The 25680-nt window shown below is 42.3% G+C and overlaps 3 protein-coding genes across 4 annotated transcripts; all 3 read right to left on the bottom strand.

Annotated features, from left to right (window-relative positions):
• Window positions 1–277: 277 nt before the first annotated feature.
• rnf181 (ring finger protein 181) lies at window positions 278–2586 on the bottom strand. 2 transcript variants are annotated; one of them, XM_031743647.2, is made up of 7 exons: window positions 2501–2586; window positions 1702–1803; window positions 1482–1618; window positions 1231–1346; window positions 1056–1130; window positions 877–958; window positions 278–528 (listed from the first exon to the last, which is right to left on the bottom strand). In XM_031743647.2, the coding sequence occupies exons 1-6, from the start codon at window positions 2527–2529 to the stop codon at window positions 899–901; spliced, it is 519 nt and encodes a 172-aa protein (XP_031599507.1). In that variant the 5' UTR covers window positions 2530–2586; the 3' UTR covers window positions 278–528; window positions 877–898. The 2 variants fall into 2 exon arrangements, with proteins under 2 accessions (XP_031599507.1, XP_031599506.1); XM_031743646.2 differs by having other exon boundaries at window positions 278–958; window positions 2501–2585.
• An 850-nt stretch (window positions 2587–3436) lies between these two features.
• Window positions 3437–25580, bottom strand: LOC116323353 (paxillin-like). Its single transcript, XM_031743676.2, has 11 exons — window positions 25401–25580; window positions 11553–11761; window positions 11333–11418; window positions 11088–11227; window positions 10832–11012; window positions 9741–9855; window positions 6382–6543; window positions 6111–6284; window positions 5950–6031; window positions 5706–5854; window positions 3437–5604 (listed from the first exon to the last, which is right to left on the bottom strand). The coding sequence occupies exons 1-11, from the start codon at window positions 25411–25413 to the stop codon at window positions 5338–5340; spliced, it is 1578 nt and encodes a 525-aa protein (XP_031599536.1). The 5' UTR covers window positions 25414–25580; the 3' UTR covers window positions 3437–5337.
• Window positions 6553–9714, bottom strand: LOC120443106 (formin-like protein 20). Its single transcript, XM_039621027.1, has 3 exons — window positions 8331–9714; window positions 7201–7467; window positions 6553–7078 (listed from the first exon to the last, which is right to left on the bottom strand). Exons 1-3 carry the CDS (start codon window positions 9516–9518, stop codon window positions 6665–6667), a joined length of 1869 nt encoding a protein of 622 aa, XP_039476961.1. The 5' UTR covers window positions 9519–9714; the 3' UTR covers window positions 6553–6664.
• Window positions 25581–25680: the final 100 nt, after the last annotated feature.

Genomic DNA, 25680 nt, shown 5'->3' with positions numbered 1-25680 from the left:
TCTAAAATTAAAAACAACATCATGGGACCAGCTGAAGGGGAACTCCACAAATCTTCCCAGTTACAGATCAAATTACTCAGCATGAGGAACAGACAGAAAAATTTGAGACTGCAAATGTACAAAAAAAAGCCCGTTCTCTACTGGGAACATGGAGTTGGATAAATGCCCGCATCTTTCAGTGAACAACGGGCAACCCAGAATTTGACTTCCGCTAAGCTTGTTGGCGATTCTTTTAAAATTAAGCTTTTGATTAAAAAAAAAAACAACCAAAATAAAATCATTTTTTAATTTATTTTTATTTTATTTTATGAAGAAGTAAGAACAGCAGCAGACAGAGGTTAAAATCATAAATTACAAATCATAATTACTTCATAGTTGTTGAACAAATACAGACGAACAGATTTTGTCCATTTATAGCCTACAAAGTTGGTTTTTTGTTGGGTTTTTTTTTTTTTTAGAGGAAAAGAAAAAGCAGCTGCTGTGTCTGAGAGCGCTCTGCTGGCAACAGGATGTGGAAGTATAATGGTCCTAGTTAGTGAGAAAAAGAGCATTTTAAATGTTTAATGACCTTGTTGCTTACACTGCATTCACACCACGTCAACAGAGTCGAGAGACCAGGAGCCTGTTCACACTAATCCTCGACAGTCATCCCGACTGCCCAACATAAAGTCATTCCAGATAAACCGATGTGTTGTTTTTATTTTACTGTGGTCCATTTTTTCATTATTACAATTTTATTGCTGATATTTTGCCAAATATTTCACACTGTTTCCCCATCCCTGAGCGTGAAACTACACTCTGTGTGAAATGGTGTGCGAATGCAGCTTTATGCACTTCTCAAGCTTTCATTAAACTAAAATGTCAATGTGCCACAACCTTGCCCAACAGCACTGCAGCGTCATGTGTACATGGCTCCATGCAGGCCCTCCAGCCGATGCTCGCTCTGTTTCCTTCTCTCCTGCAGATCAGAAAAATAAATAAATAACAATATTCAGCTAATGCCACGATAAATGTACCGTTAAACGTGAGGACAGGACACACTCAAACACACCCACCTTGTCTTTTTTAAACTGCTCATAGTCTGCATTATCGGTGGGTAATTCAAGTCGGCAGAGCGGACAGGAGTTGGTCTAAAGTTTAAAGACGACAAAGAAAAAAAAAAAGGATTTGTAAGAGGTCACGATTGTGTGTTTTCTATTTCAAAGAGAAGCACAAACACGGGAGCGTTACCTTGTCCAACCATGGGAGTATACATCCTGAGTGGAAAAGGTGTTTGCAAGGCATTTCTCGAGCCGTTTGCTGCTCCTCGAACTCCAGCAGACACACAGGACACTTGAGACCTCTGCCTGTGAGAATGAAAAACAAAAAGCCACATCAAAATCTCAGGTACTATGCACGCTTACGTAGATTTTCTGCCCTTTCTTAATGGGCTGATCATCAATCTAAATGTCAGCGCAGTTAATTCTCGTGCTTCTGTCTACCTGCTTGTTCAGCAGTTATAACGATCACAGTGAGGGTCTGAACAGCAGTTTTGGCAGCTGGAGGAGGAAGCCTCTGGTCCCAGCTTGACATGCCAGCATAGCGTGCGTCGATCCAGTCCAAGCCCTGTATCAAATACCTGTAAACACCAACGCAGACACCAACAGTCAGTCAGAGCGCTGCACACATGAGAATAAAGCCTCTTTGTTTGCTCGCCCTCACCTGGCCATCTCAAGGAGAGCATTCTGGCGGTACTGCTCCTCGGGGTCGGTGGGCTCGCAGTTGTGTTCATCAAAGTAGGATGCCATTTCCGCCCAGTATGTCCTGTTCACAACAACAGAAATCAGGCATGAGACATGCTTTCATTAAAGCTTGGCTCTACAACAGACAGTGAAAATGAAAAGCTGAGGAATGCGATTGATGAGTGAGCACCGTGCAGGAAAGTACGAGAAACACAGCTATGCCAATCATACTGGAAAGCAGATATATGTGCCTTGATGGCAGGGACTGATGTTGTTCTGTAACTTCAGTTTTGTTCAGGATAAACATTCAAAGAGAGTGTGATGGGGATCTGAAACACAGTCCGGTCATGTTTTACAATAAAGGCTTTCCTTGGGGACTCGATCACAATAGAGGGGGAGGGGGGCAGATAACAACAAAAACACGAGTCAGCGCAGAGATACCATCAACCTGGGCTATTTGCTTTATTACGTGAAAACAAAAGAGAAAAGCGCTCAACTTAGCAAATTCTGTTCACGTATTAAGGAGATAAATAAAACTTCAAAATATAAAACTGAGAACATCGCAAAAAGCGTTTTCCAGCCGAACTGTGTAAACAGTGAGCCAGCCGCTTCGACGTTAACGACCAACAATGGCTCAAAGGCTCTTCCACATTACAAATAGCCTCCACACTGAACTACCGGAAACACCAACCCTTACACGAGCTTTGTCCAATCATAAAATACAAAAAGAATTTATTGTCTTAAAACTATTCCCGACCTGATAAATTTGGTCGACTCACCTGAAATCTTGCAAAGAAACATTTGTCATCTTTCCGGGTAGGAAGATAGCCACGTGACTCCTCGTCCAATCACAGTAGAGGTTTGGTTTTCCTCGTCTTCTGTTTTGTTTGTCTACGTAAGCGCGCAAAATGTCTCACTAGCGCCCACAATCGGTGAAAGACGTTCCCAAACACTGAACTTTCAAAGGGTTTCTGTACGGAAACGAATCATTTATTTATTATTTTTCTAATCTATAGGTTATGAATAATACGGACCTTCTGCCTAGATTTTGTAGAATTGCTTAAATAAACAGGGCTAACTTATCATAGTGAGTAGGGACAGCAGGGTGCTGTGAAGGTTGTGGGTTTGAATCCTATGTTCCTGCATGTCTTGATCCCCACTGGGGATTTTAAATTAACTAAAGGTGTAAAGGTGTGAGCATGAATAATCTATGCATTAGCTCTATGACCTCTCCAGGGTGTACTCTGCCTATCACCCAGCTGTGACCCTGAAGTGGATAAGCAGAAGAAGAGGGCTCTTACCTCGTCCTGAAAGAGGTGCTATACAGCTGGACTAATGTCTGATTAAAGTGGACCTATGATGATTATTATCTATTTAACTGTGATGAATTAAACTTTACATAATGAAGTCGTCGCGTGTACAAGCAATCTCTGTGAGTGTTTTTGATGATTTCCGTGAGAGCAGGTATCCTTAATAAAGCTACACTCATCTTCTCTTTAAACCTTTTGTCTGCACTATTCAGTCAATCAGAAGATGGCTAGCTTAAAGGGAAGGACTAGAAAGCTAAAACAGCTTGTGTAAGACTGTACCAAGATAAATAAGGGTCATTTTTACCTGTGAATCATGCAAAGCTTCTCTAGAAGCTAAGAAATTGCAAAGCTTAAGGGTAACAGCTACACACAAAGTAAAAGCTTAGCATAAATTAGACCCTTGGATGACATTTTGATACCAAAACTGAATTTATTGGCATAATCAGGCTAGAACAGAGTAATCTCACTATTTGTATCTATTGACATTCAAAGTGAAAAGAAAAAACAAAGTGAACAGACAAGAAAAACTGAAAGAAGGTATGGCTTTGGTTAAATAACCTCTATGAAAGTCATTTTGAAAAGATGACTGTTACAGGATATCTTAAATACAGTGAGAAAAAAAAAAGAATTAAGGCTCTAGAATTCCCTGAACAAGACAAAAGGCCAAATCTGTCTGCTGTGTATGAATAACCTTGTACAGAACCCCAACCTGGTGGTCATACAGTAGATGCTCCTCAGACGCTGAGGGAGACGAGTCATCCTAGTCCTACGAGTTATTCTAGCAGACCACCAGGCTCTCATTTTTTACAAACTCACAGACTAATAACATGAAAACAGAACAGCGGACTCTTGACCTGCTCTCAGTATTTTTTGCTGAATTTGCCAGTGTTATTAGACATGATACAATGGCACAGACAGCCTAAGAAATAGATGCTGATGCTGAAATACAAAGCTGTTAATCCACAGTTGCATAGTTATCGGAATATCACAGGCAAATTGTGTGTACGGTTTGCATTCTCTCAAAAACAAACATTCATCAGCTTCTCGATACAGTAATATCAGCAAAGACATCCAAATATCTCCGCTATGCCTTCCCAGCAGCCCTTTCCTTCTTTTAACGAGTGGTTATTAAACACATGTACATGCTTACAATGTAGCTGCATTGGATATGTACAAAAAACAACAACAAAAACTTCTCAGGATGTACTCAGAAACAGTAATGGTAGTGTAGCGCAAAAACACCGTACTCCCAATATCTCTGTGCAGTTTCACTTTAGGTGACGCAAATCCAACAAACTGCTTTTAGACTCACTTTAATTCAGAGGAATCAAAAGGAATGATTTGGCAGCACGTGTAATGAAGAGTGAACACCGCAGTGACTGTTGAGTCAAATATTAATCCATGCTCAGTTTGCCCTTGACTGCTTTGTAACACAGTATGCATCTTTAATTAAAATATGACATACTAGAAAGGGGTTTTTGGTCAAGGGACACTAAAGATGCATTTCACCATAAAACACAACTTTATCAGTTATATAAAGATGTGCCTTATCTGACTTTAGACTAGGGAAGGGAGAACGTAAAAAGCCTTTTATCCTGATCATTTGTTTAAAAAAGAAGTGTTTATATTGTGTAAAAACAACAGGTCACCTGTTCCCTGCCATATGTTCATTTTTTTGATTTCTAAAATGACGCACTCAACCAGTGAGTAACTTCACCACACACCGAGCGTTTCATAGATCAGAGTTTCAGTGTGCTTAGTAACAATTTATCACCTTCTAAAAAGATAAAAAATAAAATGATTTGAGGATTACACACACACACACACACACACACACACACACACACACACACACACACACACACACACACACACACACACACACTCTCAAAACAAACAAACAAACAAAACAGAGACAGCTGTTTGTTTCAGCACATCTAAGTAGACTGGGAGAAAAGTTGCTGATTTGGAGGGGGGGGGGATTTTCCTTTAAAGACCAAATACACCCTCATCCGATATAGTCACCCGCTCACAACACATAAAAAGCTTCACAAATAAACTGCTGTCAATCTAAAAAAAAAAATAAATCTGAATGACATGAAAAACATTTAGTCTGGCAGAAGCAGCACACCGCTTCAACCACATGCACATACTTAGCCCATACACACTTCCAACGCCATCATCCAGAGACAGCTTCCTGTGATACAAACTAAACCCGTTCTCACTCTCCCTGTGCTAGAAATGCTTCAGACTCTCATTTTAGCCCTGACCCAAGTGTGCCAGTGTTAAACATTCCCCCTAACTCTCTAACTGAACAGCTTGATGAAGCAGCCGTGGCAGTAGGGTTTATCGTTTTGCTCTTTAAAGGTGCCTTTGTTGAGCAGTTTCAGGCAGAAGGCACAGACAAAATGCTCTGGGTGAAACTTCTTGGACATGGCTGTGATGCAGCGCCCCGTGATGGGCTTCTGGCAGCCGGAGCAGAGGGAGCCGCGGCGCTCGTGGTAGTGCACTTCACAGTAGGGTTGGCCGTCATGCTCAAAAAAGCTTCCATTCACAAACGGGGTGAAGCACTCCTGCAGAAACACACACACACACATTATTATTTTAGTACTCTTTTTCTTACAAGGCGTGCAAACTATTAAGGAAAAGTTCCTGACTTAAGCATAACACTAACCCTGCAAACAAAACACTCGGGATGCCAAAGACAGTTCAGAGCTGAGATGTAATTTTCCAGAATGGCTCTGGCACAGCCGCCGCATTTCGGTGCAAACATGTCAAAGTAATCTTTCCTGCAGTAGGCCTTTCCATCCTTTTCATGAAAACCTGAAAGTAGAAAGAGACAAGAGATTATATCCACTCTGAAGTAGAGAGAAACTGCTAAGCAGTATGATTAAAAAAATATACTTGTATCACTTTACCCTCAGGGCCAAAGAAAGAGCCACACTGAGCGCAGAAGAAGTGTTCGGGATGCCATGTCCTATCCAGCGCCGTCACAACTTTCTGAATGGACATTGAAGACATTTATTATTGGCTGACACGTCTACAGCAGAGACCACATGTGTGGAGAGCAGTGACTCACATCCAGGATGGGCCCGTTGCAGTAGTAGCACCGCGGAGAGAACAGATTGTGGTAATCTTTCTCACAGTAGGGCTGTCCTTCACGTTCAAAAAAGTTCCTGGAGCCGATTTCCTCTTGACAGTGTGTGCACACAAAGTGTTCGGGGTGCCATGTGCGGCCCATGGCGGTCACCACCTAAAAAATAAACGACAAAAAACAGATAACCGAAGCATGGTTAGCAAACATCTATTTATGTTACAGACAAAAGATTACCTTAACCGAACCATCTCACCTGTCCCACAATCGGCTTACAGCAGGCTCCGCAAACTCCTTTAGCTACTGTCTGCACGCCCAGTTTGTTGAGGTCAGACTGCAGGCTGCCAAGCATGTTGTCCAGCTTGTTGACCTGTGTCGGGGGCCCACCGGAGACACCACCCTTCCCTTGGGCCATAATCTGAAATGGTTCAGTATGAAAATAGTTATTTACTGTTGAAATGTAACAAAACTATTTAAGTTTTGGGATACTAAACTTTAAAATAAGCGTGAAAAACAGAAGGAATAAAAGAGGGAGGGGTTCATGCCTGCATTGGAGGGAAGATGGGGTCATACTCAGTTTGGCAGCCTACAGAGACCAGGACTTTGGGTGCAACTGGGGGAACCAAGTCCACTGTTGGTGGCTGGGTTGGGGTTTTTAGGACAGGAGGAGGCGGCTCTGGTTTAGGCGTAGAAGGGTTCTGGACTGGAGCCGGTGGAGGTGAGGGTTTTATGAACTGCCGAGGTGGAGCGGGAACTGGTTCGTGAATGTGGTGGGTACGTTGTGGAGGTGGTGAAGGAGGTGGAGGAGGTGGGGGTGGTATTGGGACAGGGGGGTGCTGTACTGGGAGGGGTCGCTTAGGTTCTTCTATGACAGGGGGGCGACGAGGGGTAGGGGGAGAGGGAGGTGGGAGCACCTTCCTCACAGGGACAGGCGACTCGGGGGGAATTATGATCTGAAGAAAAGAGGAAAAACAGAAGGAAGGAAGGAGACAGGAAATGTGCAGAAAAGGAAAACAAAAGTGAAACAATTGCAAAAGGAGAATTTGTGGAAACTGGCAAGCACACTGAAGCCAACCTTGTCGACCTCACTGGCCGCCCCATCGGGACGATATCGCTGAGGTTTGGACGTGATGATGACACCCTCCGTCAGCCAATCATCGGACTGTTTGCGCCGCCGTTCTGAGCGGCCGATCCCAAGCTTACCCTGAAGCTCCTCTATGAGACGGTCCTGGGAAGAGTTCTTGTTTACAATGATGGGTCCCATCTTCCTGCGCAGGTGAGCCTCTCGGTACATGGGGTGCACATTGGGAGTCTCCTTAGTGCGCCTAATAACTGATTTTATCTAAGAGCAGGGAGGGAGGGAGTGAACACCTTATCATATGTCCACTCCAATTTACAAGCTCAAGCACTTACAGCAGAGCACTGAGGCAGCAGGTCAGTCACACCAGCCGTTTTCAAGTCACTGACATGCCGGCAAAGCAGTGGTCACTGAGCTCAGAGTCCCATATTAGGAACTTTATGCATGCTTTCATCAGAAGCCACTGCTATCGATGATCTAACTCTCATCCTTCAGTTTCTCAAGCAGCCACATAAACATCAGCTCTCAGTTTGGTCCTTCACACAAATGCAGTGGTGCCATGCAGAGTGCTGGTGCTACCAAACAGCAGGTTAGTTGTAAGTGTAGTTTCCAAGCAAAACCTATTAATTAGCTTGCTTCAGCTCCTTCAGCCTCTTACTTACAAGGCATTTTCTTCTAAATAAATACATGTAGTTTCTATATATCGATCAAAGCTTAAACATATTGCGTTTTTCCGCCTGGTTTATTTGCCTGGCTAAATTGGGGGTAAGCAATATATTTTTGGAGTAACTGGGCACCATATTATTAATGAAATTGTCTGACAGGATCTCAAATCACGCATCTCCTCCAAGGTCTGTTTACAGGGATGAAAAGAATCGAGCTCAAGACTTTGGCCAATCACAGCCCTGATGATACTGAAAGCTAACAAATCAATCATAATTGTATCTGATGTAAGGATCATAGTAGTGGTCAAAATAGCAGATAAAATATTAGATGCCATGTTTTAGTTTTTCAAGAAACATGCAAGATAAACCCTTGCAGCAGAGGCTGGGATTCATAGGAGCATCAGTCTCATTAGCTAGCAAAACAAGCCTATTTTAAAATCAGGCAGGCCTGGCGAAGCGTACATGTCCAGATGCTGAGACTCTGTCTATAGTGGGTGTCTGAAGCAGGGGCAGGTCCAGGGTGACGTCAGGGGTCCCGGGGCATGACGATGGGGTCATGGACTCATCCATCCAACTGGCCTCTGTCAGTGGGGTCATGCTGCCATCTGTATAGAGCCTCTCAGTGTAAGGGGTCATGGTGCCATCCAGACCGTCATGTAAGGACATGGACAGCTCTTCGTCTGCCCAGTCCAGGTCTCCGTTCCCGTCTGTTCCTCCGTCCACTGAATCGTCTGTAAAAGTGTGGGTGAAAGTGTCTGGCTGGACACTGCTTCTGTCCAAGGGCAGGATAAGCTCCTCGTGCACCTCCTGCATTCCTCTGCCTAGACACTCTGCATCATTCTTCAGCTGAGGTCCATCCACATTCGCCATTGTGTGATTTTGTGAAAAACTCATTGCTAGAAGCTTGTCTAGTGCCTCATCCAGGGATGGCTCTACCACAGGCGGTTGCTGTACAGTGAAGGTGGTGGTTGTATGGGTTGCGGGTGCTGACTCCAGCAATTGTCTGTTGTGGTTATTAAAGGCCATTGGAGAAGAGACTATTAGTGGCGAGACTGGAGACGGTGAAGATGTTTTTGAAGGTGGGGACAGAGAGACAAAAACGGGGAGGGGTGAGGGGGCTGAGACCTGAGGGGTGAGGTTCTGGGTAGTAAGTAAAGACGAAGAGGAGAAACTGACATCGAGATCATAAAAACAAGGAGAACCCTTGCTTACACTCTCAGGAGCACAAGAGGATTTACCTCCAGAAGCTGAGGGTGAGACCCGTTCTACAGATGGACTTGGGGACTTGGAGGACTTGTGGTCCAGGACAGTGATAACTGAGGTAAGGGAGGGGGTAGTGGTATTGGAAGGACTTGGGCTATTTCTTAGCAGGTTGGAGTTAGAGGAAGCAGACTGAGAGAGGACTAGCAGAGACTTGGTTTGAGATGATAGCATGGTGGCAGAGACATCTATGACAGAGTCCAGGTCTAGTTCACTGGTTGCAGAATATGAGGATGTAGGACTGTGTGGAGAGAGACGGCTTGGGTGGGGTCTCAACATGCCACCATCTCCTCCATCCTCATCTATATGTAGCTCTAGCCCAGCAGGTAAAGAGAAGAGAGGAGAGGCACAGGCAGATGGATGGGACAGACTCAAGGAAGGAGAAGCCATGGGGGAAATGGAAGAGGACACTGGAGTGTGGCGAGAGCTGGAAGATGCTCCTGCTGGTTCTAGCAGAGAGCCTAAAGAGCTAGGCTAGAGGAACAGAGAAGCACAAGTAAGAGAAGAAGAAGAAGAAGAAGAAGAAAGCAATCATGAAGAAAATGACAGGAGAAGCTCGGGATTTGTTGTTTAAATAAAGCCTTTCCAATGCTCCCTCATGGGGCTCTGTACCTTAAAGTCAGACAAAGAGGCCATCAACTCATCGAGCTCTCTGGTGGCACAGGAAGCTGAAATTCTGGCCTGCTGTTGAGAGGATGTGTCCAAGTCACTGTGGCGTGTGGAGGGGCTGGAAAACACAAGTCATTGTGATTATTAAATACATGCAAACACTGACATTTATTTTATCAGTGAAGCTCAAAATTGTGTAAGTTGATGATTTCTAATTATCAAAGCAAAACAGGTGCTGTGTTGCTCCACAATGTCTCAGTCTCCTCACAGCAGCTGTCACACACAAAGCAATACAGCTACCATTTATTGCTGCTGTAAACTTATTTAAACAATCTTTTACTGCGTGTGGGAAATGCATGTATGCATGTATTTGTTAAGAAGATGTAAATGCTAATACACATTCAGAAACCTCAAATATTTGCATTTGCTCATACCAGATCCAATATCAACACTCTCACATACATTTTAAATATATATACCTCCCTGTGTGGAACTTTTCTGGAATACTTTTCAATAAGGTCACATGAGGGGAGAAATTGCACCAAAAAAAAAAAAAAAAAAAAAGATATTTAGCCCAACATCTGCAAATATTTCTTCTACTCTTAAGTTCTACGCGATGAAAAAATGAGCAAATATCCGTAACATGGTCATCTCGGTTATAAAGCTCTGTGACCGCAGAAGCCCCACACATCTGCTGCTCATATCATTTGTTTGAGAGGGTCAGCGCATCAGAAGAAAGTTGACTAAAGGGAGGGTGGCTTGAACTAAAATATCTTGGGACAGTGGATGAACTGAAGGGGCTACACAAAGACTCTGTATCAGATATATTAGGATTAATTTAATCTGCAAATCATGCAAAGCTATTCTAGTAGACTCTAGGGATAAAAATACAGCACTGCAAATGAACATGACAGGTCTACTCTGTCGGTCTCAGAAACTTTCTGCTGAAGAATATAAAGACTGCTTTTAGTGTCTAAATCTGAACTTTTTGCAAAGTATAGTGAATCAAACACAAAACAAAAAGGAACAAAGTCTGCAACACTGATTAGAGGGGACTTTAATGCCAAGTTAGAACCCAGCTGTAGTGGAGATACCTGGGTGAAGGCACCGAGCCTTCCAGCTCATCCAGCAGACTTTCCACAGTAGGCCGGGCGTCCTCCATCCTCCCATTCCTCTTTGGTTTCTCCTGAGGTGGTGGGCTTACCAAGATGTCAGGTGTGCCGCCGTTCTCATAGTGAGTGATGCTGCAGGATGGCAAGGGAGGAGCTGCCTCCTCTGTGGACACATAACATTGAAACTAATGATGCTCAATCCCATTAGAATTGATAAAACTAAAGCCTTTATCTCTACCTGTAGTGGGAAATGAAGGGGAGCTCTGTTGCACAGCGTTAAGTTCCAGGAGAAGCCTGTCAAGCTCTGACAGATTACTGCCCAAGGCAGAAGTCATGGCTGTTGTAGAGGAGTCTGATGTCTTCTGTTTGTTTGGGAAACTAAAGAGACAGAGATAACTTACTGAAAGAAACTAAAAGTTAAAGAAAATGCCAGATGACATAGTCAGGTTTATATACACAACATCCTGAGCGTGTGGAAGTTACCTGTAAACGTGGTCCTCTTCAATGTGAGATAATGGAGAACTGCTACTGTCCCTTGACCATGAGCTCTTCTGTGCCGAACCCAGTGACTGCAGAGAATACACCAACCAGTCATTGCTGAGGTTTTGGGTTTTTTTTTTAATTAATGTAAAATTTACTGTTTCTCATTTGAAGAGTCTGATTAACTAAGTGAGATGAGATCACAAACATTGCAGAGATCTACCTGCTGAGAGGAGTGGTGGGAATCAGGCTGATCTCTCAGGGACCCATTCAGAGCTTCAGCTGAAGGTGGAGGAGGGACCGGAGGTGGAAGTGTAACATCTTGGTAGGGCTGTCCTCCTGTAGGGATGGAGTAGGGCGTCTCGTCGGGCAAGAATACTGGTCGCTTTGAGATGTGGGATGTAGTAGATTCCAGGTCTGCCAGTAACGCGTCTGAAAGATTGAATTCATTCATGTTTCAAGGCACAGTGACAACATAAAAAATGATCTCTCCAACCAAAACAACAATCAATCAGAATAGATCTATTTGTCTAAAGTAAACAAATTCTAAAGGTCTTTTTCCAAGATGTTTTAGCCTGCGAACATGAAAACCAATCACACCTTCAGTGGGATATCCCTTCTGTGTGAAGAGCAAGCATAATCTCCCTGTGTCTGTGTAGGTTTCCCCCCACAGCTCAAAGAATATCAGAGTAACCTGTGATTTTATACTGGCCTTAGCTTTGGATGATATAGTGTGTTATCCTTGTAAGCCCTCGCAGCTCTTGCTGAATAACTAGTTAACAAAATGGGTGGACAGACGGATGGATGGGCGCCCTGAGGTCACTACTGATGTTGGCGTCAGGCTGTAACAGACAATGCCAGCGAGTCTGAGCCCTTCATTCCAGCCTGTCAACAAAACTGGTTTCTCCTCAGAGCAGGTCATCCATGCTGTGGTGGGTACATGGCCAAATGTGACCACCACAGCATGGCACACTACAACAACACTATACCTAAATCATAAAACTATAAAACATCCCCCAGAAACTGGCAATATGTTTTTCCAACAGTCCACATTAAGATACAAACGTGAAGTCAATGAGAGCAACCATGCATTTGATCTGTCAGCTCAGTATGCCATGCATTCAGTTCATGTCTATGATTAGTCTTAGTTTCAAGAGCATGAGTGTGAACTTCGCGAGACAGACTGATAAAACAAAGAAGCAGAGAGAGACAGAAAATGTTTCTGAATCCGGCCCAGGGTTGAGGGGGTACAGTGTTACCCTGATGAGTGTTTGGTGGAACGCAGGAACAAAATAGACTCTTACATCACACAATCCATCCATCTGCAGCATGTCTAGAATAGACCGCAATCACTGGCTGCATAGTGTTACACTACAGTGGCTTGGCCCTGTTACAAAGAATAATATCTTTGAAAGGCAGGATGGAAAACTGTCCAAATATCCAAGAAACAGGGAGCTCTTACCACCTGTCTGTCTAGCACAGACTGGCTCTCTAGATTTGGATTTGTTAAGTTTTATTTCCTGCCTCTTCTGGGAGTTAATATTTTAATCTCTTAACATCAAACCAAGTCACTGGTGAGATATGGGCCTGTTTAGAGCAACCAAAGGGAAAATAGCTAACTCTAAAGTATTTGAGAGCTGACAAGTTAAAAAAAAAAAAAAAAAGTTAAATAAGTTAAGAAACAAGATTCATCTGATTACATATCATTCTGGACAACTTCATAAAATTGTATATTTTACAAAATAATTCAAATTCTCAAAATATTCCACCACTAAATCTCAACTTCATCCTTAATGAAGTCAATGGAGACAACTCCAGCATAAAATACACAAACACACAGAGAAACACATACATGCAACACAACCATCTAGTTTTGAAATCCTGAGAAAGTTCAGTATCTGTACTTACATTCTTTCCACCTGTATCTGTAATATCCTTGATGAAGGATTGTGACTGTGTGGGTGCCAATGTGTGAGTGTGAGCAGCGTGAAGCGATAACAGGCTGCCAGTCTAATGGGGGAGTGGTTTAAGGGCCAAACGGTATCCTCTCAGTGCCCTCTTATCTCAACACAAACGCTGAAATGAACTTGTAAATTTGAGAGAGAGAATGCATTAACAAAATATGACCAACAGATCTGAGCTTCAGAGGTGTTTGGTTAAGAGCAAGAATAATGTGTGAAAAAAGTTTGAATCTTGTACATCTTCTAGCGACAGACCGGGCTATATCTGAAAAAGAAAAACTCACACCTGTCTCCATCTTTCAAATTTCATATATATTCAGTCTCGACGCTTCATCACAGCCCTCAATCCACAGACACTGCCACAAGCCCTGAAAAGTTTGACATAAACCACATGGGAGCTCAAATCTATTTAAAGCTGGAAGCTCTGTGAGTAGCCCATGTCTGTGCAAATGTGCTGAAATATCATGACCAGCCCAAAATAATCTGCACCTGGTGCTGACATGCTGAGCAAGGTCTCACTGAAGTTGACTTTGTCACTCATGAAACAAAGCCGCTAGATTAAAAAAAAAAAAATACCACAACTGTGTTTTGGGGCAAAGGTGAGTCCTGTGAAATATAGTGCATTTAGGTACTGATTTACATTTCTCATGAAGCATCAGCTTAGAGCCTTTCAAATCAAAATAAATTAATAAATAAATGCCTTAGGTTACTAATTATGGCCATGTATTCCTAGAAAGTTCTTCACAGCCTTGACAGACAGGGCAGCTATGCTGCCTCAGGCCCTCTGAGCCAAGTTTATAAGACAACTCCTTTCACAGCAACTCTGCACTTATTATTCCTTCTCCCAGCTGGTGATACTACACATGTATGTCTGACACAGGACCATGATCTCCAGGATAAATATACACAGAGTATCCAGGTACACAAGCCAGTGCATCCATAATAGGAAATACATTTTAGTACATTTTACTGTGACAAGCCAATATTGATACATCAGTTTCTGAGTTTGTTTTCTGAATGTGACACTAGTTCAATGATCAGTACAGTAGTATCTTTTCAGGAAACTACAGGGTATAATGATTCTCTAAAACCTGAGGCTGGTTAATACCTCTATTGCTCTTTACAAGGGAGCATTCAATTAAAAAAACCTATCCATTAGTCACAGACTGGATAACAAATAAACTCCATTATTTTGATATATGGGCCTTAACGATACACAGTTCTCTTTCAACCCTCATTTGCTTTTCAAAGAACTGGGGTTATGCTAAATGTATTCACCTGAGTAGCATGCTTCTCGTGTTGTCATTTTGGTCCCAGTTCCAAACTTGTTACACCCGTAAATGAAAAATAGGCACAGCAGCTCAGCTAGACTGCTCCTATCCATATATGCAACTTATTATAGCTACTCTACATCTGATAAGTTTGTGTTTCTTTCATATCACAGGGTTCAGCGCATGTGTGCGGTTGCATGTAGGTCACAGGTTACCAAACTGTCAGACAATATAGATATAGCCATTGCCATAATGTAGACACTTTCTGGATAGTACAATTCATGATGGTTATTTTAAAAAAAAAAGAAGAAGAAGAAGTTTATTTATTTATTATACACATCCTCAAGGAATCAGTCCCTATAAATCACATTTTTTCTTCTTTTTGGCCATGGACAGAGACCAGTGTTTTCATATCACTTCTGTCTGATGTTTTCTCCATTGCATATGTGTTTGTGTGCATAGCCAGGGAAACAGTCCAACAGATAGTCACTAGGGGAATGGAGTTATGCAGGTAAGAACCTCCATGCAGCTGTACTTAAAGGTAAATGTACATTTTATTATGCCGGTCAAATTTTCATAATATGTTATGCTGTGAAACCAGTATAGCCAGAAACCAGAGCAAAAATGATTGCCTAGGAAACTGACTGACAGAATGATTCTGTTGTAGATTCAAGTTAACAATTATTTATATTATAGAATAATCTCAACTATTTATCTTCTCTTTTAATCCATTGTTTGGTTTGTAAATATTCTGATGCAGGTAATTTAAGCATTTACAAAAACACAGCTGACAGGTTGTATAAACTGCTAGAGAGGACTTTTTGACGCAAAATATTTATGTGCTTTAGGTTAAAAACTTGAATTTGTAAACAATAAGTAACAATAGATGTGAGATAATTCTAGTGAAGTAAACAATATTTCCATCTGACATGTTGCAGAGTAGAAGTAGAAAGTATGTCTGAGGAAAAGAAAAGTACCTTAAATTTGTTCTGACAGTGAAAATAGGACATTAGGAAAGAAAATCCAAAATTTCCATCACACATCCTTTTGTGGCTTTTGACTAAGCAGCCTGTAATCCACACACACTATTCTCAGTGGGTGGCCCGTAAGCACATCTCTGATGTCTTTTACTCCAGCTCATAAAAGGAGAAAGAATGAAAAGGGGAGTTAAATTTGCTTGCTGCTCCTCATTTCCCTGACGAGGGCAGCATTGACTGTCATGAGGACAGACAACAAGCCTTCGCCAGCCTCAGAAAAGTTAAGTCCACAAAGAGTTAGAAACACCGAGAATCCAAACATGCACTGTAAGCCAAGCAACAGGCTAATCTTTTCCATTCCAGACAGGGGGTAGGAGCCACAATGGACAAAGTCCAATTCTGCTCTAACAGCATCCTGACTCAATGGTCCATTGTGCAAGATCTGGAGGAATGAAGCTGTCATCGAGAAGGGTGTCTGCAAAAGTCGTGAGCTATGATTTAAATGCTGTGTTTCACAGTGAATACAGAAACAGGTTCGACATCCAACAGTTTAAAGATTAAACCATGTCATTACTCCTCTCTCACAAAGAAGATGGAGAAGAAAGAGACTCAGGCGATTTATTATACAGCATATCGCATTTTACATGTTATTCTGCAGGTATTAGGTTTGCCTGCTTTAAGTCTCTGAATAGATGGGAATGATTAAAGCAGCGATACACCAGTGTGCAACCTGAAAAGAAAGCAGGACAGAGGTGTAAAGTGCACCAACTGCTTCACTCGAACAATGTGCTGATTTAAACCAACAGCAGCGCTTTCAGGGGATTCAACTGCGGCCACACTGTGCCAACTAATCTTTATTATGTTCAACAAACAACTGAAGTCATGTGGACACTGTACACATTCTTGTGGCAGTGGGTGCATGTACAGTCTTGTCTGCACCCCTATCCACCCACCCAAAGCCATGCCATCGTCCTGCTGTGTTTATCAGATGGGAGTGAAGGTACATGGGGAATTCCACACATTCCTCTGTCCACTTGGCAAAAAGCAAGCAGATTAGGCAGGGACGCAGGCAGGGAAGGTGGCTCAGGAACAGGAGCATACAGTCACCCTAATCCAATGAAAACTCATTCTAAAAACCCAACCTGTCTCAACTGGAATCTAAATGACGCTTTGTGATCAAAGCTACTTAAGCAGGACATTCCTTCAATGCTGCGGGATCCTAGGTAGTGGGCCTGTGAAGAATGTGCTCCAATACAAAACACCATCTGTCAGTACAGAAAATGAAAATAATGTGTTGACAATTACAGGATGGATTCCACTAACTGCAGCATGCCTTGAATTCCAGGATAAGGGAGATGTCAAAATTTGTACTGCCCATTACCCACAGAGTACAGAGCACTGTGCAGGGTGGAAACCAAGGCTGCCTAATGTTTTCTATTAACATGTGGGCAATGGTGATGGGCCACTGAGGTCTACAGCTCACCTGTTTATAGCCAGGGAGCAAAAGAGCAGAACTGGCCACAATCCCAGGCTGAAACCCTACCCCATCAGGCCAACCCAACATGATATTTATATCAAACAAGACAGGCAGGGGCCACGGAGAGGGGGTGGAGGGTTAGATGCCAGCGAGACAGACAAGGAAGGCTGTGTAGAAACCACAGAGCGGGAATGTGGCTGAGAATGAAAGAAAATGGACCAAAAGCAAACTTGATTAAATAGTGGACCAGGGGAAAAATAAAGGTCAAACCTTGTAGGGGTCTTGCACCCTGTCTATACAGTACAACACACAATGCCAAACAGACAATGGATGAATGAATGGATCAGAATGACTAAAGCATTGTAGAGTGATTACTATCTAAAAATATCCTGCCAAGCAATCCCATATCCGAAAGATGACACTCCTCTTGGAGGGAACGCCAAACCAAAATAAAAGAACTTCCCCACAGACCAGTAAATCAGATGACATGGCACCGTGTGGAGACTGATGTAACACCCCAGTCACTGAGGACACATTCATAGCCATGAATGTAGATAAATTGCATGTCAGTGAGCAGCCTTTTGTGCTATAAGAGTGTAATTGGGTAGGATGAGAAGAACGGTCAAAGAAAGACCGTCTTGTCCCTCTTAAACACCGACTGAAACCAGTCACCCAAGCTTCAAACTAACAGGGCTTAATGCTTTGAGTTAAACACTAAGAACATACAGTTAGGACAAAAGAAAGTGTCATAATGTGAAAAATTATTTAAATATGGAAAGTGTACCACCTGTTCCAACTGAATTTTTGTGAATAAGTAATTATTATATTACTTTAAACTCATATGTACACTTGGTGGTTTTCTCATCTTCCCATATAATCAAGTTGTAGTTGCACATCAGCTTTTGTTATGAATATAATCCCATTACTGTTTCATTAACACTAGTTTTTTAATAACATTAGCTGTAAAAGTAATAATTACAGCAGTAAAGTTACTCTAAATGTTATCTTGTACTTCACTTTAAACGTCTATGTGAGACAGAGACAGAACTGTTGGGCTGAACTTCATAATATCAGTTTTTTAAAATCACAAACACTAGTGAAACTCTGACACACTCTGGTTTAAGCTTCAGTAGGTGAAGCGTTTCCACATCACCTGATCTGGGACCATATTCATAAAACTGTGCATACAGAGGTTGATGTTTTCAAACTATACAATTGTGCAGATTTTGCATGCAGGGAAAACCCTGATGACGATGAAACCATGAAACTCAGACACTCACTGGAGAAGTGGAGAAAAACGGAAATGTGTAAAAAAAAGATCAGGTTTTAAATCAGGAACTAAAGAAAAACTACCGAATGGAGAAAAATAGCAGAAGTTCAAACGAAAGAGTCCCAGCAGAGATACAAAAAAAAAAAAATTGACTACAATTTACTGATAATCTTATCAGTTCACACAAGAAAAGCTTGTATATAAATGACACAGCATCTATAGAACCCAAAATGATTATCATCCATCCATTCGCTTCCGCTTATCCTTTCCAGGGTCGCGGGGGGCGCTGGAGCCTATCCCAGCTGTCATAGGGCGAAAGGCGGGGTACACCCTGGACAGGTCGCCAGTCTGTCGCAGGGCCAACACACAGGGACAGACAACCATTCATGCTCACATTCACTCACACATTCACACCTAGTGACAATTTGGATTATCCAATTAACCTATCCCCTCAAACTGCATGTCTTTGGATGGTGGGAGGAAGCCGGAGTACCCGGAGGGAACCCACACAAACACGGGGAGAACATGCAAACTCCACACAGAAAGACCCCGGCCTGATGGTGGAATTGAACTCAGGACCTTCTTGCTGTGCGGCAACAGTGCTAACCACCGTGCTGCCATGATTATCATCATCATCGTTATTATTATGCTACACGTCGTCTTTTCCTTCTTTGCCAACACCTCATCACTTCATCAGGTTTGGGCAGCTCTCAAACTCATGTGTCGACATTAACTGAAGGCAGCATGTTTACTACAGACTGCAGCCCTTGGTTTGGAACCAAGAAAGCTGGAAATCATTTTGTCACTGTCAGAGTATCAGTGTTTGTTACCCAGTCTTAGTAACAAAACATGGACTAAAACAAAACTTAATGACAGCACAATTACTCTTTAGAAAAGAAGTGAGATTCCCTGCTCCGCTTAAGGACACACATTCCCCTCTCCAGAGACCTACTGACAGCTGACCCCTGAATAAACAAGCTTATTGCCCCCAAAGGAATAACAACAGGACAGTAATATTTTTTTAGCTGGGATTTAATTTACCTAAGTAGAAAATACATTTTTGTTTATCAAATAGGCAGGAATAACAGAAAAACGCACCCACTTCCCTTACATAAGGCAGTAGAAGCTCTTTGCCTTTACTATAGACAGATCAAATATTCCTAGGTGCACTGCCACCCCCAAAAGGCCCATTTTTTTCAAAGCCAGGTAACCCCCCCAATATGCCCCGGAGGTCCCCGGCTTGAGTACTGTTGGAAGAATACAGCAGCGACTCAGATTCCTACTACATTACCCAGACCTGTTAGGAAAATAATCAGCACTATTCTCCGAGAGAAGTTACAAGAGCAGGGAACAGTGAAGGCATGGAAACAGTATGGCAGGGAGGGAAGAGGAAGAGACTGAAGGCTGCTGTGAGTGGAAAGAACAGTATCGCACAACAGCATTTAATAGTGGAAAGGCTGTTCTAGCAGCAGGATCACAGACTGAAGGCCCCCCAGCTGCCCCCAGTGCTGACTCTGCTCACTGTTTTTCTCCTCTGTTTCCTGAGGATGTGGGGCAGGCTCTGTTGCCTAAGCGATGAGGTCAGCCACGCAGCTCTTCCCCAGACCCAGAACAGGATGGGTGTGGAGCTCGGGAACAAGGCTGATTTACAGTCGGGAGCTTCTCTCTAGCCTAGCAGGCAAGCCCACTGGTTAGGGATGGTATGCACCAACCTTGCAGCTCTCAAGGGGTGATGATAGCTAGTCTGGTAACACTAACTCTGCTGTGGAATTACTAGGACACAGAAACCACTAAAGACCTTCTAAGAGTTTTTGGTATGCTGCGTAAACACTGTAAACATTTAAGACAGCTGCCTCACATCTCAGCCAACTCCTATGATTGTCTCAAGAATAAGGCGTTCCTCTTCAAGGTGATCAACAGTTACTGTTACACTAAATCTTACAGGACTACTGTGTGTTTACCAAAGACATTCTTATAAGGTGTCGCTGTGTTTCATTCCACAGAGCAACCACATGGCCCTCATTATGTCTGCAAAACGAAGCCGAGTGGCTCCCACTGTTTTAAAGTCTGCCTTTAAGCAATAAAGAGCACCTCTCCTCTGCAGCTTCTTTTCAGATTCTTCGCAAAGATAGGCAATGTTTATCCTTTCTTTAAAGTGGCCATATAATGCTCTGAGGGCTTTCCCCTTTCATTTAAGTTTTCACATGGCTTTTCACGCATGTAGACGATCTTCAAAGTAACAAAACCCAAAGCTTTGTTTTCCTATAGAAAACTGCTCTCTTTCCATGACTTATTCAATTCTATTTTTTTATACAGCCCCAAATCACAACAACGGTAACCTCAAGTCACTTTACATTTGAAGGTTAAGACCCTACGATTATATAGAGAAAACCCCAACAATTGGACGACCCCCTATGAGCAAGCACTTGGCGACATTGAAAATCCTTCTTTTCTTCCCTCCCAATTTGATTCTGGATTATACGGGGTGCCAATGAAGACAAGTCAACAGTCACTTGATGGTTAGTCAAGTCCTGTTATGAAGCCTCTGAATGAGTGTTTTCGTCAGCTCTGTCTTGTGTGTTTTGAAATAGGTTGTGATGACTTGGATCCGACAGTGAAACCACATGCTCATTGGGAACGGACATGTAACTCACACACTGAGCCAATAAGCACATCCTGCATAATTCTCCTTTCTTACTTTAATCATGAACACATTAGGCTTCTTTTATTTTATTCAACATGACCTGAAACTGGCAATTAGGGCATAAAGACATCAGGAAAGTGTTTACTGAGGTCACAGAGTAATTGAGAAAAATGTGAAGCAAGGACTAGATGTATGTTCCTGTATTTTCATGTCACCTTCAGTACAGTAGTGGTACCCTCACCACAGCTACCTTTTTTTTAGCATTACCTTAAGCTACATGGTTACTGTGCATTTAAAAAAAAATAAAAAATAAAAAATAAACCACACACAAAAACAAAGAAAACTGCTCAACCGCCACAGGAAGGTTAAAAAAGTTCAACTTGGTTCTCAAATTTGTGGAGGATTGAAGTAAGCAGTTTCAAAAATAGTAACATCGTTGCAAGAAAGTGTTGTGCACTGTGTAACATAGAAACTTCTCTCATAAGTTTCTCTTTGGCTTGTTACAAACAGTGACTTTATTTTTGGTGGATTTCAGAGAAATATAATTGAAGCAACAACTCATCCCTGGTTTCTACAGCTGCCTATTTCAGTTGTCTATTATTAATCAGTCATTCAATCAATCACTTCAGAGGAATCCTGTACCTACTGACCAGTTGTGGACTGTGTGACTGGGGCCTTCTTCACATGATCTTACATATGAAAATGGCAGACAACGTAACATCACAATTTTATTTGTCATGTCTACAAAACCTCAATACTTATACATTATGTAACCAGTCTTGCAGTTTTTCCAAGGACTGAACTGATCAATCAGTGCAAGCTGGGATTTCAGGATGCGATGCCTCAAGAAGTCTGTCTTTGGTCCTGTCTTCTTCCCGTCACCACGAACCGGTCGCGGCACATGGCTGCCCCTCCCAGCGCCTGGTTCTGCTGGAGGTTTCTTCCGGTTAAAAAAAGTGTTTGTCCCTCTGTCACCCATCGCTTGCTCATAGGGAGTCATTTGATATTTGGGGTTTTCTTTGTATCACCGTAGGTCTTCACCTTACAATATAAAGCTCCTTGAGGTGACTGCTGTTGTAACTTGGCGTTATACAAATAAGTAAAACTGAATTGAAAAGCTTTACATAGGGGATGAAGTGGTCTCTCTGAAATTTAAAAAGAAAAAAAAGTGTTGTTTTTTTAAAGTTAAATATTATTAAGCTTTACTAGAAGGACCTGTAAATGAAAATTAGAATCATAAGAAACTGCGTCAATGTTTTACTTGGTCAGCCCTGGATTAAGAAAACAAGGTTTTATATGGGAGTGTACACATACTGACATTATCTGTGGACGAACAAACAAAAGGACTCCTAGTGATCCTGGTTGCCGACATTAGTTTGGTTTCAATTTGAGTGAGTGGATATATATTCAAAAAAGCTATGTTGACTACTACCAACTTTGTTTTGCAAAATCTAGGGTCACTCCCCAAAGTCTAAAAATAAAGAAGCTGCCTTTAGGCCCTTGGAATTATAGTTTCTATTGTACGTTAAAATAATATATTTAACAAGAATGCAGTAAATAGGAGAAGTTCCCTTCTGTGTCCAGTCACTAATCTTTCAGTTTGATTCCCTAGTAATTAACAAAGAGACAATTCAACGGGAAACTGCAACCAAAAAGTACATTCTGTTACTCAATATTATTCTCACTTTGTTTGTGACCATTGAGCGTACTGCATGTATGTGTATTAGGTCAGTATGCTCATTCTTAACATGCAGAGGTGGAACAGGGGGTTTTCAGCTCACTGAGTGAGGTCAGTCTGCCTGAATGTCACACAATCGTCAGGAATTCACAGAGAGCTGAATGTTAGCTGCACACACACCCCACAAACATGAAATGCAGCACGGGCCAACAGAGAGGACACTACGTCACATGTGGTTTAAGAGCCACATCTGCATGAGGAGTCGCCCCCTTGGCCACATCAGAAGTGAAGGCTAAGCCTGGCTGCCACCTGGTTACCAGCCACAACAGTATGACTGTGTTTGTCTGTTATCATGGCCAAACACGGCCCCTGATTCACCTACTCCAGCAGTAATTACAACCGAGATGGCTATGAACACCCTAGCAGGTGTTTATGTGTGTTTATGCCACCGTCACACAGCCTTTTGCATTGTTAATGTATTTGTAACTCCCCTTAAGGATCTACATCTGGTGTATAAACAATATTTTCCATTATGGGTGTAGTCCGGGAAATCTTTGGCCTCATGGTTGGTGTGATCCCATCTCTAGTTTGTGCTGTATGATCTGTGCTAACTGACTGATCAAGCAGGTCCTCTGGAAAAATCTGACTCAGAGGAACAAATGGGAAGAATGCTTACAATCTGCTGATGGAATTCCTTACCTCGAGCAGTGAGCAACACCAGATCACTATACACAAACACAGTATTCAAACAGCGACCCTGAATATCAGGACCTGCAGGTGCAGGTAAATGGCAGTAGAGTAAACCTCAGTGATGTGATATTTACAAATATTTACACTGATTTGTTTTTGTGTATTTAGGGAGGATGTGGATGACTGCGATTGTTAAGCAACCCCACCCCAAAGGTCAAATTTTTTTAAACAGTGGCTGCAATTACTAGGGTACCCATGTTCTAATGAGACACGTGTGAAACCAACATCCCTCTCTCAGATAGTAGCGACAGGAGGCGAGTCGTGACCCAGAGAGTTTTTGGCCTTGGACCCTGTCAGAAAGTGATGTTCGAAATTCCTCAGCAGCCTCGCCCCCTCCGTCAGCCCTTCAGCGAGCCTACAGGCTCCCTCTCAACCAACAATCAATCCTTTCAGCCTCCTAAGGCAGCGAGAGCGTCTAATGGCTCCTTGAGGTATTCTCACAACAGACAAATGGGAAATGCGGCCCATCATCTCTCCACTTAAACAATTCACAAATCCATTTCACTGCTGGTCTACTTTAAGAGATCAGAAGATTCCTACAGATATTTGACTGGCGAAACAAGTTTTTCACAAGTACTGAATTAGTAATGTAAATATAGAAGCCTGACCAGCTGCTAAAAGTGTAACATAATTAGAAACTCAGACGTTGCGTGTCAAAGGTTATAAGTGGGGCCAAAGTAGAAGAAGAAAAAAAAGATGAAGCTGGTAACATCAGAAGAACTGGCATTGATAAAAGGCAGATAAAACCTGTAGTACTGATCAAAGGATTTGTCAAACTGATTAACTTATTAAAAGAAATAAAATTAACCAGTTAAAGTCATCCACAAGTTATTTGATGACATCACTGTTTTTTCATGACTTGTGATGATCAAATTAGTAATACATGGGGATGCCACACCAATCCAGAAATAACAGTTATATTAACAGACACTGAAAAAAGCCTCCGCTACAAGTTACAGTCTCTATTAAGAGACAGTGTCTCCCAACATAAAACAAAAAAAGAAAATGCACAAAGAGTCATAACAGACATGTGAAGCAGGTAAGAGAAAATGACATTCGGCCATTAACAAACATGTAGTATATTTTCCTGTACAAAATTGTCAGGGATACATCAAGATATCGGCCTAATGGTAGAGGCCAGTTTTTATCTGGTGTGTGACAAATGTTTAAAGACAGTTTAAAGTCTCCATCAGCACCGAGTTATTTCTTATGATGAAGGTTTCTTTGCTAGATAAATAAACACATGTTTGAATATGAGCTCATTAACAGTATCAGCACAGAATTTCCCAATCAGGAGATCCCTAAAGATCTACTGATGTCCAACTCTTACAGCATTTCTCAACTTGCACATGTCTAATCAAACAGTTTTCAGACCTGATCTTTCCGCTTCCCATACTTCAGTTTTTAGTTTTTCATATAAAATGATAAAGTGGACTGTATACCAAGTAATTATACATCCCTGCAAGTTAAGTTTGTCACACTGGAGGATCACTAGAAGTCAGCCAAGCCAGGGCTGAGCACACATTGTACAGGGAGGCCTGTTGACTCTACCACTTCAAAGCTGGAATGAGTAGCCGTGGGGCAAAAGTTGAGGAGGTAACGTTAAGGCTTAATGTCAAAATGTCATTAAATAACTCCTCCCTCCGGCACACATACTGATAAAAAAAAAAGACCTTGATTTAGATGAGCAGGGCAGCGTGGTATTGCCAGAGACGTTCGCTTTACCTCAGAGAGGGAGAGTTAAAAAGTAGGTAGAGTTAAAGGCTAGCGATGTCCAGCTGCTAACCTACTATGCTGCTTATTTTACAACAACGTGAGGAGAAAGTCAACTGGGTACAACATTCACTCTTTCGCTCGTCACTGTAACATTTCTGTCAGGTATTATCAAGCTTTCCCTGGATAAGAAAGCTACAATGGACACAAACAGCCAACATAAAATCTCTTCGTAACGTTGACTACCCCTCCACCCAGCTATCCGCTCCAAACTGGGGGAAGAAAACCCACATTTTTTTTTTTTTTTTTTTTAAAACCCTCATAACTTACCTAAATCGTCCATAGCTGCTGTCTAGTTGTGGACTGCGTCAGTGTTTTTGTTTGGCGAGCCTGCGGAGGGTTTGCGAAATCAGACTTTTCCCCTTCAAACTTCACCAGCACTGCTGCCCTGGAAGTTGGTCAGTCAGGATGGCTCTCGTGAACGCGCGGCAGTTTGTGTGTGTGTGTACTTTTCCAGGGCGCGCGCCGACTGAATGGCGGTGATGACGGACATCTAGCGGCCAAACACCGGAATTACACGTTTAAAATAAATATCTCCAAATACCCAAAT

Source organism: Oreochromis aureus, linkage group 12 (genome assembly GCF_013358895.1).
Source record: "Oreochromis aureus strain Israel breed Guangdong linkage group 12, ZZ_aureus, whole genome shotgun sequence".
Lineage (NCBI taxonomy): Eukaryota > Metazoa > Chordata > Actinopteri > Cichliformes > Cichlidae > Oreochromis > Oreochromis aureus.
This window is presented reverse-complemented; position numbering and strand designations above follow the sequence as displayed.

Coding starts and splice junctions, on each gene's coding strand:
- LOC116323353 (XM_031743676.2), bottom strand. Junction 11,419..11,552: donor CCCACCACTCCTCTCAGCAG/GTAGATCTCTGC, acceptor TATTCTCTGCAG/TCACTGGGTTCGGCACAGAA. Junction 6,544..9,740: donor CCTCTTTGTCTGACTTTAAG/GTACAGAGCCCC, acceptor GAACCATTTCAG/ATTATGGCCCAAGGGAAGGG.
- LOC120443106 (XM_039621027.1), bottom strand. CDS start 9,518: ATGGCTTCTCCTTCCTTGAGTCTGTCCCATCCATCTGCCTGTGCCTCT. Junction 7,468..8,330: donor GAGTCTCAGCATCTGGACAT/GTACGCTTCGCC, acceptor CCCTGCTCTTAG/ATAAAATCAGTTATTAGGCG. Junction 7,079..7,200: donor CGGCCAGTGAGGTCGACAAG/GTTGGCTTCAGT, acceptor TCTTTTCTTCAG/ATCATAATTCCCCCCGAGTC.
- rnf181 (XM_031743647.2), bottom strand. CDS start 2,529: ATGACAAATGTTTCTTTGCAAGATTTCAG. Junction 1,347..1,481: donor TATAACTGCTGAACAAGCAG/GTAGACAGAAGC, acceptor TCATTCTCACAG/GCAGAGGTCTCAAGTGTCCT. Junction 1,131..1,230: donor TACTCCCATGGTTGGACAAG/GTAACGCTCCCG, acceptor TTTAAACTTTAG/ACCAACTCCTGTCCGCTCTG.